This window comes from Psammomys obesus, unplaced genomic scaffold, assembly GCF_907164565.1.
Source record: "Psammomys obesus unplaced genomic scaffold, mPsaObe1.curated_primary_1811, whole genome shotgun sequence".
In the NCBI taxonomy this organism is placed as follows: Eukaryota; Metazoa; Chordata; class Mammalia; order Rodentia; family Muridae; genus Psammomys; species Psammomys obesus.
In genome coordinates, this window is record NW_026596117.1 from 14,208,640 (window position 1) to 14,223,017 (window position 14,378).

The window sequence follows — 14,378 nt, forward strand, 5'->3', positions numbered from 1 at the left end:
GCTGGGCGTTCCTCTGCTTGGAACAAAAGCTCGAGAACGCTCGCCCAAAAGACAGAAAAGTAGGAAGCCAAAGGGAAGGGGATTTTTCTTTTTTTGCTGTGAAATCTATTTTGGTGAAAGCAGCTGGGTCCTTTTTGTAGCAATCTTGCTTGTTGGATTTCCTAAGTGCCAGTTATATATATATGTGCCAATATGTTTCCACACACCTCCTTACACCTAGAGTCCTGCGTAGGATTAAAACCGAAATGCCTTCTGAGCACACGTTTCCTCTGGAGCTGTGCAGCTTCTGACACGTTGTCTTTCTGCTTGTAGACTCCTGTGTGAGCACTCCAAAGAGCGCTGTGAGTCTGTCCTTGGGATCGTAGGCCTCCAGTGGCCTGAAGACACAGAGTGCAATCAATTTCCAGAGGAAAATTCGGATAATCAGACTTGCCTCCTGCCCAATGAAGATGTGGAAGGTTAATGTTCCAGTGTATTTCCAGTAGGGCATCTAGCATGGATGAAAATGCCAGCTACTTTCTGCAGTCTCTGAGTTAGGAAGGTCTGTTGTTGGTTTTCTATTTAGTTGTCAATTAGGCTGCATAGGTGAGTGATGCTGAAAACTAGTGGATTGCCCTAGAAGGCACTGGCACCTGTTATCATTCCTATCACATGTTAAATAACTTTAAGCAACAAAAATGAACTCAAAGATAAGCTTACTCATCCAGGTGTTTCCCACTTTGTGCATACTCCCCTTCCAGAGCTGGCTATTTGTGTATGGTGTTTGTTTTAGGAGCTGTGAAGCTAATAGTAAAAACCAGCCCTTGGTTCTTCCACGTAAGAAGGCACTTTGGATTATTAATAGAAAAGTGGATACCTGATAAGCTAGGGTCAGATGGAAGGGGAAGAGGACCTCCCCTAGCAGTGGACTTGGAAAGGGACAGGGAGGAGATGAGGGAGGGAGGGTGGGATTGGGACGGAATGAGGGAGGGAGCTACGGCTGGGATACGAAGTAAATAACCTGTAATTAATATTAATCACAGGGGATTGTGATTAAGATTACAGGGGACTGGTCCATCAAATGAAAGATTAGAATGTCTGGGAAGTTAGAATCATGGATTACAAACAAGTCCCAGGCTGTTGTTAAGTGTCTATTTAAAAAGGTACTTAGTTATAGCAATGCCCAGGTGCTAAATGCTGATCTGGGGAGATGGTAGCAGGGGTGAAGGAGAAGGTTGGAGATTCTCAGAAGGAAGAAAGCCAAGTGAAGCTCAGGCGTCTCCAGCTGTGTGGAGACCTGTTCTTCTGTCTTTAGTACTTGTCCACTCACAACACCCCACATGGAGACACAGATGCTAGCTGACACCTTTGGGATTCTGTCCACTCAGAGCAGCACTGCTTTTTGACAGAATGTTCACCGAGTCACTTCAAGTGTCGATCGGGGCGATGCGTGCTGGGCTCCAGAAGATGTGATGGCCAGGCTGACTGTGATGACGACAGTGACGAAGAGAACTGCGGTATGTGTGTGAGATGGCATTGTCTTTCATGTAGGTCAGTAACTGCCAAGGATAAGGCAGTGTGTGGAATCTGTAAACTGTGTGCTTGTCTAGGAGCAGCATCTTCTCTGAAGCTAATGCACTTACTTCTGAAATCAGCAGACCATAAGACATGAATTGATGTGATTTTTGTACTAAATTACATTGTAATTCATAATAAAATTACATTTCAGTTTATAGCCTTAAATATCGAAACGGTAAAAGGAAAAAGGAACAGTTCGCAAACGTGAGGAACCATTTTTGTTACTAAGTTGCAAAGCCATTGTTAATCTGGTTTATGTCTTGGCATACCTTCCGAAGCCACTAGTCAGGCATCTATATCCATGAGATAGTTCAGGCTACAGAGCTCGCATTTAATTGAGATTCATTTTCATGCCCCTCTCCCCTTGCCTCTGTTGAAAAGGATAAAACTCTCCTTGGCACTTGTGCTATTAGGCCCCAAAATCGTCAGCTGGGAGGCTGGAGATGCCAATGCCAATTTGACACAGCCATTTCCAGTTTATTTTCTTGAGAACTGTGATTCTTGTATGCTGAATGTGCCAGGGAACAGAAAACAGACAGTGCTTTTCAACAACCAGTGCCTGGCATAGAGCAGAATGATTGAGGTGAGATCTAAAAACTAGCTTGCTGATGATTATTTAGCTTGTTATACGCCAAAATAAAACTGACACCTTATTCATTAGAAGCACATAAGGCAATATATATTTTGAGATTATTTCATTTTGTTGGCCTTTGAAGTATGAAATATTGCCTTCCCCTCAAAATGAAATTTTGTAGTAAGCATTGCCCTTCTGGGCAAGGCAAAATGCCATAAGCAATCAGCTAAACCACTATCAGTATAAATATGGACACACCCATCTTCAGGAAGATTGCAGCTGTCAGGATGATGGTACAGAGGCCAGTGTAATTTTGCTATGTAGCAATATTTAAGAATTTAAGAACTTACTATAGTTTGCCTGTTTGTGAGACTTTTGTTAAAAAAAAATTCACTACTGTCATTTTAGTGGTGTGTCCACAATGTATTAGATTAGTCACTTAAGAACTTTGCTGGGATAATATATTCTAAGGTAGGGTTTAGGACAGATTATCTTAGATTATTCAAAGTAGCTATATGACTGTATTGAGGTGACTAACTCCAGATTTTCAGCGGGTGACTAAGTATTTGGCAAATACTTAGTTCAAGTATGCTGCTGGCGGTGCACCCCTGAAATGCCCTTGGGAGGTTGAGAGTCCAAGGTCATCTTCAACAATGAAGTGTGAAGGTAACCTGGCCTGCTACATGAGGCCTTAAGTCAAGAAAACAAAAAACAAAGCAAATAAAATACATCTTGCCGAGAATAAATGGTCTTCATTCTAAAACACATTATGAAAAACGTAAATTCACAGTACTTAGATAACGTACTTAAATGACCGCAGAATATTACGTATCTAGTTAAATAATGAGTTTTCATGAAAACTTTAATCTTAGAACAGAATACCACCATAATAAAATAAACTAACCTTTATTTCATTTCCACTGGTAGCTCTGATGTAAAAAGTTTAAAATTGACAAGGAACTAACTTGTTTGGAGCTAAATTGATGGTTTTAATAGTAATAATTTACATGGGAAAATTTACACTGAGTTTTCCCACAGTGACTCATGGTGGACAAGTTTCCCTTTGGCATGCATGTATCCAGTCAGATGGGCTGTCCAATGTTCTGGGAAGACACATTACTGATGATTAGATAAAATGTCAAGTTGACAGGCCCCACAATACTCTGGCAACGTCATCCAGTTTATGCTCTGCTGTTGTCTGTTTTCATGTGCCCACGTGTCGATGTGGAAGAGGAAACAAGGAAGTTGTGCTGCATTCCACATTTCTCGTCACTCTAATTTATCCTTTGTCTCTTGCATCAAAGGCACTCAGTGCTTGGGATTGCCTGTTGTGAATCTACAGCTCTTATAGAAGGCTTAACCACACTATGGGGGATTCCCTTCCAAACAACACTTACTTCAGTTAGGATGTTAAGTTGATTGTATTTACCAGCTTTGTACCAGGAAATGTATCTGGAAAAGCACGTAAATTATAGACGCACTTTCAGGATAAACATATGAGAGCTTGGTGATGTGAGCTTTGCACATAGCAGGCTACTGTTCTCATGGTAAATTTTTCGCTGTTGCAATTGCTAATGTAAACAAGTGTTGTAAGGCTTGCTAATATTCAGTTTTCCACCAATGCTTGTAAGAACTATACAAGTCTGAAGCCATCACTGAAGAACAGACTCACAGGAGGGAATCCTTGGAGACAAAGGGATTAGCAGAGTCAGCACTTCCTCATCTTACAGGTTGACAGCTTGCTGGTGATAAAATAAATAGCATATCCATATATAATTAACTGGCAACTTGATAAAATCAGTTTAATTTCAGCATAACACTTTTGTGCATTAAACAGTGGAGAACAGAGATGAACAGCCCTGAACAGAGATGCAAACATGAAAGACATAAAACAGCAATGAGATTCTGCATTTGCCTTCTGCTGCTAGACTTTAACATTGGCTGTGGAAAGCTGAGGTTTGCTTTCATTAGGGTTGATGACCACAGTCTGGGCCATCTATCATGCACACAGAGGGTCTTCTCAGTGTGACCATTAAATGAGAATATGGCTTAAGCAAATTCTTTATATCTAACATAAAAATAAAATCCTTACTTTTCCGAATATAGTATCACTACCACTATTATGGATCACTTTTCTGAGTATTAAATAATGACATCCCCTGAGCAGAGAAAGATTGATGGCAGTACAAATTGTTGAGTGACTTTCATTTATCTTCAAACTAACAAAAAAAAAAAACCCATTTTTATTAATTACCTTTGGTCTTTTATTAAACTCAGATAAAACAAAAACTTTAGATGTAACCAGAACTGTTTCCCGGAGTCCAATCCTCTGGGGATCCTCAGAGGATCATTACTGTGATACTTTGAAGTTTATGGAAGGTTTTGTATATTTTTGTACTCTTTAAGAGCACTGAGATGATTTATCACACAAAAGCCTTCACTTGTGAATGAGACAGCTCTGTTCTGTGACCATCAGAAGAATGAGCCATTATGTCCATACATGGAGCATATCCCTAACTGTGCTTTTAAGATGAATCTCTGGGTTTGATTTCTGCTCTCTGAACAGGCCTAATTTCTCCCTGCCAAAGGAAAAGAGCAATCTTTCCTGTTGGCATTTTGCTTCATGGTTCCTGTGTCACTGTCTTATGTTGTGTATCGGATGAGCTTCTTGGATTGGTAGAGTGCTCTGTGGAGACCTTAGCTTGGCATCCAGACTCAACATTGGCTTTAGCTTGCCATTTTCCTTCTCTAGAGCTTGCTTGCAAGTTGTGATGTGCCCTCCTTTATCTTTTTGAACTTAAAGACTTATAATGTGCCCACTCGAATCCTCAGAAGACAGAGGCCAGGAACCCACTTGTGTGGTAATAGAGAATATAAGAGGTAATTCTCTTTTAAATTAACTCTGCATTTTTCTTGAAGTCGTGTTTGGTTTGGTCTTGTTTCAGACAGCCAATTTTGGCAATGTGGAGTGGAACATCATAGCATGACATATCCAAAGCAGAGCTGGACCAGGTCCCCAGCTTTCAGCACAAGCATATGAGGAAAGTATCTTATCCTAAAGGCAGTGGTTATTTGGGAAGGGTGATTCTGTTTCCAGAATCTCAGTCATTGACAGGGATCCTCAGACTATGGTTAAAGCCTTACTATTCTCTCTTCCTGGGGCATTAAGCCACTATGCTCTAAAGAGGATGTGAAGTGTGTCCCCCTAGGAAAGAGAAGAATTGGTAAACCCGCCAAGACTAAACATGTAGGTCAAAGCTGTAGGACCTGTGCTGTTGCTCACGATGGTCAATGCCTAGAGCCCAGAAGGGATGGAGGCCATCTATGCTGACTGCTAGGATGAGTACTGGGGAGGAGTCAGGATTATCCACATTCTTGCAGGATCTTCATACCTGCTACACTGAGTACAAGCTGTTCCTGCTCACGTGATTCACCGTAAGATTACATCCACAGTCCTTTCCTGGGGCAGATTCTGGCCCATGGTTTCTGGATCTAAACTGCTTTACCTTTTAGTGGCTCAAAAACCCAGAAGCACATTTTCTCCTTTCCCCTTGCTAGCAGCTCTTGTCTGAAGGGTGAGGTGGGTTTTATTTCTTGCATTTAGGAAAATGAGTGGACCTCATATTTGCATAACTAAGATTTTTATGCAGCAAGAATATCAGCTTTAGGATTATGCTTTGGATATGAAGTGTCATAGAAGTATCTGTGTTAGGGTTATGATATGGATATTGATCCCTGGCTAGTAGAACAGCTCACTGAGAGAACATTGGATCGTGATGAGCCTAACCCAATCTGTAGATTAACCCATGTATCCAGTTATAATTCAATGACATTAATGGCAGGTAACAGACACTTTGGAAGATGGGGCTCATTGGAGGAAGTGAGTCATTAGAAGTCTATTTTGGGTGGCTATGTTCTGGCTATTGTGTCATGTTTCTGTGCCTACTTTGTACTTCTTGGATACCATAAGGTGATCTCTACCAGCTGAATGCACACATACACACACACACACACACACACACACACACACACACACACAGAGAGAGAGAGAGAGAGAGAGAGAGAGGAAGAGAGAGAGAGAGAGAGAATGATTCATTGTCTTTGCTATAACAATTTTCTTTTGGTAGAGAAACCAGGTGCTGAGTCCAGGTAGAGTCTGGCTCTGTCATAGAAGTGTCTTTCATAAAGTGTCAGCAAAAATGAGAGGTGTAGTGAGCAGTGAATTCACTAAACATAGTGAACAGAGTGCTAACCCCGTTTAAAGTAACTAGCCATGCCAGTTTGCCTGGGAACAAAGAACATTTGGTACTCAAACTAGAAGGTTCTGGGCAAATCAGGACTTGGTATCTTGCCTCCTTTGGTGTACCTTGCTGTTTTTCCTGTGTTGGACCACTGTTGTTAGAACAACCTCTGTTATTTGGTATCACAACTTAAAGGTGCATGAAATATCCTGTCTTATCCATATCTGCTCTTAAGGAGTCTTGCACTTTGCTTTTAGAACAGACATTAAACTTATACTTACTTCAAAAATGTCACTGTATAGACAAAGTGGTTTCTTCACCAATAATACTATCTTTGACGTGACCAATGTCATGACCTCCTTTCATTTATTTCCTCTGTTCTTACTACCTTTATCCCCAAGAGATGATTAGCTGCACAAGTGTGCAAAAGGAATCAAAATGCTCACAGAATACACATCTAAGTTTGCAGAATGCAGATAAACAGCAGATGACGAATGCCATTGCCTCTCATAGTGAGTACTGTTGATGAGCACACACTACAGAAGAACTTACGCCCAGTGACCTGTTCCTGGGTTTGTTTTATATTAGTCCTTTCCATGTGTACAGATTCTCCATGCATTTCAAAGGTTTCTTTGCATCAGGCTTCAGGCTTCTTTCTCTTGTCCCCAAGTATAGTAGTTTCTCAACAACAACAAAAGTCATACCTATTGTGTTTTCTCTGCCCTCTGGTTGAATGAGAAGTTTAGGCTATTGGCAGTTTGCAGGTTCCTTTTTTGCAACCCTAGAGGACAAGACCATAATGTTGTGTTTAGGGTTGACATTCATCCTCTGCCATCTGAAAACTCCAACCATCATGAGCACGAGTTCATTGAATCAACATCTGGACCTAAGGCCACTCCAGGTTAGCAGACAGTCAAGGACTCTTGCCATTTATCTCTCACAAATATGGTTGATAAAACACTCTAAACTTAATTTTAGCTCAGCAAAATTTCTATTCCGGTGAAATATTTTGCTCTATACTTTGAATGACCATTTTTAACAGTGAGATTTTTTTTTCTCATAATGGATGCCAAGCATCCTGAGTTAATCATCCATGAGATGTCTCTGAATTCTTTCTGATGGGTCTGTGGGAACTATCACAAAGATAGTCTTTAAAAGAATATCCTTATTTGGTCACTGCTTTGCAATTTAAATATCTTAAATTATATTTTCCTGGGAACCAGAGTTTTTCGTTCTTTAGATGAAGTGAAATTGCATATGAATTAACTATGAAGGTCTACCATGAACTAACCACCGTTCTAGGAAAAATGAGAGATATTAGAAAGGTCAAGGGAGCACTTGTCTATAATCAGACAGGTGGATCTTGTTTGAGGACAAACTTGGCCACTCAGTGAAATAATTGAAAAGCCCAAAACGCATAAAAGTTCAAAGCTGCGAAATCTTTTCTTTCCCACCCTTACATTATGGTGAGGACTATGGATCTTCTGAGGCATCTAGTTGCAGTAGAATCTTGGCATATCTTAGAAGACATTCAAACACATTGCACTTAATCAAATGATGGATAGTCTAAGTGTAGTCTAAGGACTTGCTCCTCGAAGGGAAACTGAAGTCCAGGTTGTAAGTTCACAGTCCTGACTAATCCGTACTAACCGGTGAGGTTTCCAACCTGAGCTCTCTCAGATCTCTGGCCATCAAAAAGTAACGGCTTTTGCACCTGGCTCTTAAATGAACCTTGTAGGTACTTAACATACGAGGGGCGTCTTTTATGAAACACACAGATGGTCCCTCAGTTTGCAGACTGAAATTACATTTTAAGATTGCACACATTTCCATATTTAGGTTTTGGCATGTTTGCTTGAAGGGTAAGTTGCTTTACAGCTCAGCCTTGCATGCTGGCAAATTGACTCAGAAAGCAAAAGGAACAGCTCAGGAAGGATGCTAATGCGTAGCTGCTTTTTCACTTTTTCCGTTTCCCGTATGTTGATTTGGATCTTGTGGTAGTAGAGCTGTTCTTTTTGCAGTGCAGAATGGAGACTACTGGACATTCCTACTTTCAAAATTGCATTATTCATAGTAATCATAGATGTCCAAACTCTTCAAGATGAAATTGTACCGTCATGCTGAAGTTTTTCTTTTTACCCTATTTAATTAAATTTTACCATCATTTTCAGCTGTGCAGCTATTGCCAATAGCTCTTTTTTCTGTTTCCAGGTTGTGAAGAAAGAGACCTTTGGGAATGTCCATTCAACAAGCAATGTCTGAAGCACACTCTAATCTGTGATGGGTTTCCAGACTGCCCGTATGGCATGGATGAAAAAAACTGCTGTAAGTGCATTCGTTAACAGTGTTCTTTATTTTAAATACCCATTGCCTCCTTTTAAATGTAAGCTAGGAAATTTGGAAATACATATTAAAAGAGTTTAGCTCTTTTGACCTAGACAGACTAATGTTTTCAAAATACATACGTATATTATTTTAACAATATGGAAACATTAAAATACCTCCTCCCAGTATCCAAAATTGGAATGCATAAAATGCAACCATAAGATGAAACACCATGTCAACATCAAACTCAAACTATAGAAGAATAATTTGACCTGGGTTCATTATCTAGCTTTAGTTGATGATATAGTTAGTTGGTTTCTTATTAGTTCACAGGATACCCAAGGAAATCAATTTTAAAAGTTGGATTTATTTTGGCTTAGAGTTTGGCAATCTTTCAGTCCATGATTTAGACTTATTGCTTTTGAACCTGTGGTTCATGGAGGAGAGGAAACAACAGAAGCATGTTAACTTCAAGGCTGTGTCTTAGAGAGAAAGAAGACATGGTTCTACCATATACATCAAGGTCCCACCTTCACTGACTGCTAGATGTCCCTCACACCTTTTCTCTTTTTAAAAGTACTTCCCAGCTTTCCAATAGCATCATAGGCTTGAGACTAAACCCTTAAGAAATAGGCTTCAAAGGACACTTATCCAAAACTTAGCAGGCTAATAATAGAAATTAAAAAATTGGATGTGCACTGTTGTGCTGAGTTTTAAATATATATCTATACATACATATATATATGTAAATAAAGAAAAACATCAGAAGATCATAAAAAGTTTACAGTTATCTTGTGATTAAGTGTTGAGATTTTGAAATCTTTTATGTCTAAATGACATACAGCCATTATCTTTAGAATTAGTTAATTTTTTTCTTAAGATATTTTACTTATAAGTAAGAGAAAGCGCCACTCAAACTAAGGAAAAGAGAAGGCATTTATTATTATGAAGACATTTATTATTATGCATATCATACATGTCTCATATTATTATAGTAAAAGTAAACGCAGAATGAATTCATGAGGTTCTGGTAGATTTACATCATCTTGTTTGTGACTCCTTCATTTTAGCTTGACCTCAGGCTGGATGGTCAAGAGCAAAGAGCATCTGGGTGGATGAGCTGTCTTGACCATATTCCATAGGAAGAAGGGAGGACTGTGCCCCTTTCTCTGGACTATTGCTAAAGGGTCCCCATGGGTCAACACTGGGCAGAGTCACAGCCTGTAGCAAGGGACTTTTGTGTGGATTAGGAAAGAACTCTCTACAAACACTCAAAGCACAGCCCCAGCAGGGATTAGGAGATGTTGTCTGCTCCAGGCTGGCCTGGTTCCAGGCTAAGGCACGTGGCATGGCCAGCAGACTTTGGGTGGATGCTATTTTGCAATGCATAAATCATAAAATCATAGACCGAGGGTCTGTTGTGGAATCATGTTTAATTCTGGACTAATAATTACTCTCAGATAAGAATTGTCAGAAAAAAAAAATGCCATGCCGATGGTAAACTAATCAAGATCCTCCTCTGGGACTAGGGATGGTTGGTACAAAGCCCTGGACAAAAATCAGGTTTCCTTTTCACGGAAGGAAGAAGGGAAATGGATGCTAAGTAGGCAATCAAGGAGATTTACTATAATTTTAAAAATCCAAAAGAGATTTATATGTGACTCAGAGAGTAATTTAATAGCAGGATCCCTCAAAAGCCATCTATCTATGTGAACAGAGTCTGCTTTCTTAAACACTTCCATCTTCTTCCTCTTGGTCCCCCTGCCAGCATTTTGCCAGGATGACGAGCTGGAATGTGCCAACCATGAGTGTGTACCACGTGACCTGTGGTGTGATGGAGGGGCCGATTGCTCAGACAGTTCAGATGAATGGGACTGTGGTAAGCTTCTGGTGCCTGCCATCTGCCCGACATTTACATGCCCATCAACCATTTAAGCTAAATGAATCCTAAATGAGTTCATGGGTTTTACCAACCAAGTCCATCTATTTTGTTTTACTGTTATAAAAGCTGACAGTGGTGATTCATGGGTATTATTTCTAAGTAAAAGAAAATTTGCCCCCAAGTTACTTCTCTGTTTGAAATGTCTATATTATATGCATAACGTTTTGCATTCAAATGCTTGTAAAGATGTCATTTTTGGACATAAATTTTATGTATCACCCAAGTTCAATTGTGGTGAATAATCAGTCATTCTTGGGTGATTTACATCCCCTAGAAGACAACATGGAAGGGCCTTCTTCATCTGCTGTATGCCTTACTCCTCATCCAGATGGGATTTCTAACCGTCTAGTTTTTGCCATGGGCAGGACTTAAAGGCACTTCAGCCAGTGTGACAGCTCGTAATCTTGATGATCGGATTGATCCCCTCATTCTGCACACATCGCTCTGCTAGTTCCCTCAGTTCCTACCTTAGTCTCTTGTATCCTCTGGCCAAATAACAGGTTTCCTGTGTGATGTGATCAGGTACACAGTGTTCCACAAATGACCTGTGGCTGAGCAGTGCAGAGGATTTATGGGATTTGTGCCTATGGCACATCAATCCTAAATTAGCACTCACCCTCAGAAAAAAAAAATGTAAGGAGTTTCAAATCGCTCCTCACATCTAGCTCAGCTAATCTCTGGGTATATTCAAGGCAGTGGGGCTCTGCCTTTGGCCATCTTGTATCTCCTAAGGAAAAGTTGAGAACTGCTTGCCTCTTTCATTAGACTCTGCAGTGCTTTGAAAGCAGAGCACATATCTAATTCACTTTTTTTAGTCTCCTGTCACACTGCAGGGGCAGTGATTTGCGCATAGCGGGTCAGCCCCAAATGGTTCTCAACTAAAATAAATACGAATGAATGTATGTAATCAAAGCAAAGGCATCGAACTTATGGTCTCAGGAGAAGAAGTGTTTTCAATTAGGCTTTCTCAAATTTTTTTTTTCTCCTCAGTGACCCTCTCTAAAAATGGGAACTCCTCCTCATTCCTGACTGTTCACAGATCTGCAACAGAACACCACGTGTGCGCTGACGGCTGGCAGGAGACGTTGAGTCAGCTGGCGTGCAGGCAGATGGGTTTAGGGTAAGGTCAGTAGTTTGTAGCACTGATGAGTTTCTCAGAGGGCTCTGCGGACGTTAGCAATAATATCTTCCTTATGAATGATGTAGAACTGGAAAATAAGAACTCTCCAAAGCCCTAGTAATAAATCCGGCGTGAGGAACTTATTTAATTCTAGGCACCTGCTCAGAAGAGTGTGGGCTGCAAACCTGTTATGATGAAGCCTCAAAAGTAAATGAAGTAATTGTATTTTTAAGCACTTCTGAAATGGAATACGTCTCACTATTTATAAAAGCATTAAGATTCTCTCTTCTGTGGAACCTGGATGGAAAACTCTTCATGTGCCTTCCCTTGAGATATTAGAAATTTCTTTTTAAGCAATACACATACATTTAAAAAAATGTTGAAAAATAGAAGTCGAAGCTGCTGGTATTTCTATTTATCCTAAGTAATACAGGAAAGATGGATCAAGGGGTAATTCACCAGTTTTGCTTTTTAGCGGAATGGGAAGCCTCACCTGGCTTTTACATACCCAGACTGAAATGGATGCTCTGAAACACGCAGGCGCGCTGCTTCATGAAGTGTTGTGTTCCAAGTCCTTCGGCACCAGATAGCAGTCTTCTGTATCATCACAGAGCACATAAAGGATGATGCACACATACATGTCTGTTATGTTACTTCTATGGCATTTTGATTTATTGTGGTAGTAAGATGTGAGATTCGAGTGTAAACATAGAAATGAGAAAAATGAAAGATAAGGGGGTCATGTAATTCTAGACTTAAAGCCAGAGTTTATGGCACTTTCCAGGATCCACTGGGCAACTGAAGACCGTTTACAATAATGAGCCGTTCAACTCAGCACCTAGCTGTACTTTTTTGCTATCCTAGTTTGAGGAATCATATCACTGCTAACATCTTGAGCCATTTTCTTCCATGTAAAGAACCACATCTTTGGAAATTTGAGTAGCTGGTACTAATTTATAATAGAAGAATTTTAATTCTTTCCAGCATTAGAAAAATTATAGCTGTCACGATCCATTAGATTATCATCCATTTTTACAATTTCTTTATTGTGTCTAAATGAAATGGGATATGATTTTGATTAGACAAATGAAACCCCCTTGAAAGTGCTTATCTTGGTTCTCTCACCAAGACATAGGGGTCTTGCTTAATAAGAAAATTCAATTATATAATGAGACTTAGATCTACTGAGAACTCTGAGGCGAAGTCAGACCTGCAAAGGTTTGCAACGAGAACAACAGTTTTGACAAGCCACCTTAAATGTAACTGTTTAACTGCAAATAGAAGAGATCCTCTCTTGAATGTCGCACTTCATTTTTCTTTTTGCATTTCTTGCATATTGGATTTTCACTGAGCTAAAATTCGTATAACAAATTTTCCTATTTCAGTGGCATTTGGCATATTCAACTGTCTCTGTTGTGTAGGTCTATAGCGCTTTTATCACCACAAAAGGAAACTATGTATTCATACATAGTCACTCTCAGTTGTCCTCTGAACCCAGTAAATCATTCCTTTGCTTTCCACCTCTATGCATTTCACTCCTATTTAGGATGTTTTGATAAGGAAGCACATAGCATGTGATTTTTTTTTGTCTAGATAATATTCTCAGTCACCTCCGTTACACTATGTACCAACTCTTCATTATTGTTCTTAGCTAAATAATATTTTGTTGACTTGGTCTACCACACTCAGACCTCTTAGCCACACTTCAAGTGTTATGCTACGTTTAATTATCCCTTCAGACATTTGGGTTATTTCTACTTTTTATTGCATATGAGATTTGTTATTTTTAAATCTTTAACCGATATGATAGTGAGTACCTGCTATCCCAACACCAGGGAAGTAGAGATGGAAGGATTGCCTCAAGTTTAACTTTATCCTGTTGTAAGCCTCAAGGGCAGCTGAGTCTGCAGAAGTTCTCTGCAAACAAGTTCCCTTATTCGATTTCCCCTATTTTATCGTCTCCAAAATGAAAATGAAAGGTTAGTACTTTAGATATTTAAAGACCCAATAGATATATGGATATTTTCATTTTTCATTCTTTTATTTTACTGAAAGTCAAGGAGACTATGAGGTAGAAATATAGTCAAAAAGCTTTAATTATTGACTGAGTTCATGGATAAACAGATAAAGAATATCAGGTCATCTGAGACTGGCTTCAGATGTACTTGTCAATTTATGTTCGTGGCTCTTATGGATGACAGATATATAGAGAAGTAGAATAGGCAAAGAATGAAGATAAGAGCAAGTGAGGTCGCGTTCCTGGTGTAAGGATGGGCTGCTTGGAACGCTGCTGTTTCCTGGGTCTCTGGAGACTAGTGGTGTTGTACAAATTTGTACTTCTGCTACTGATGCCACAAGCAATCTCACACAGCCTTCATCTCTGAGTCAAAGTCCTTGACTGCAGATTTCATCCTTGGTTTTAATTGCTGAGTAGTATTCCACTGTGTAAATGTACCATAATTTCTGTATCCATTCCTCAGTTGAGGGACAGCTAGGTTGTTTCCAGATTCTGGCTATTACAAATAAAACATCTCAGTCTCCAAGTGGTTTCCTTAGTAAGGGGAAGAGGAGCTGTCTCTGACATGAACTCAGCGGTTGGCTCTTTGATCTCCTCCCCTT

The 14,378-nt window shown here is 39.8% G+C and overlaps 1 protein-coding gene across 2 annotated transcripts in view; it reads left to right on the forward strand.

Moving 5' to 3' along the window:
* The window catches only part of Corin (corin, serine peptidase), a 208,065-nt gene that overhangs the window by 158,929 nt on the left and 34,758 nt on the right, over positions 1-14,378 (forward strand). For both annotated transcript variants that reach the window (XM_055629339.1, XM_055629338.1), the window contains exons 12-16: positions 313-458; positions 1,389-1,496; positions 8,584-8,697; positions 10,466-10,576; positions 11,630-11,759. In XM_055629339.1, the coding sequence (XP_055485314.1) occupies positions 313-458; positions 1,389-1,496; positions 8,584-8,697; positions 10,466-10,576; positions 11,630-11,759 (609 nt within the window). The remainder of the gene's footprint in view (positions 1-312; positions 459-1,388; positions 1,497-8,583; positions 8,698-10,465; positions 10,577-11,629; positions 11,760-14,378) is intronic.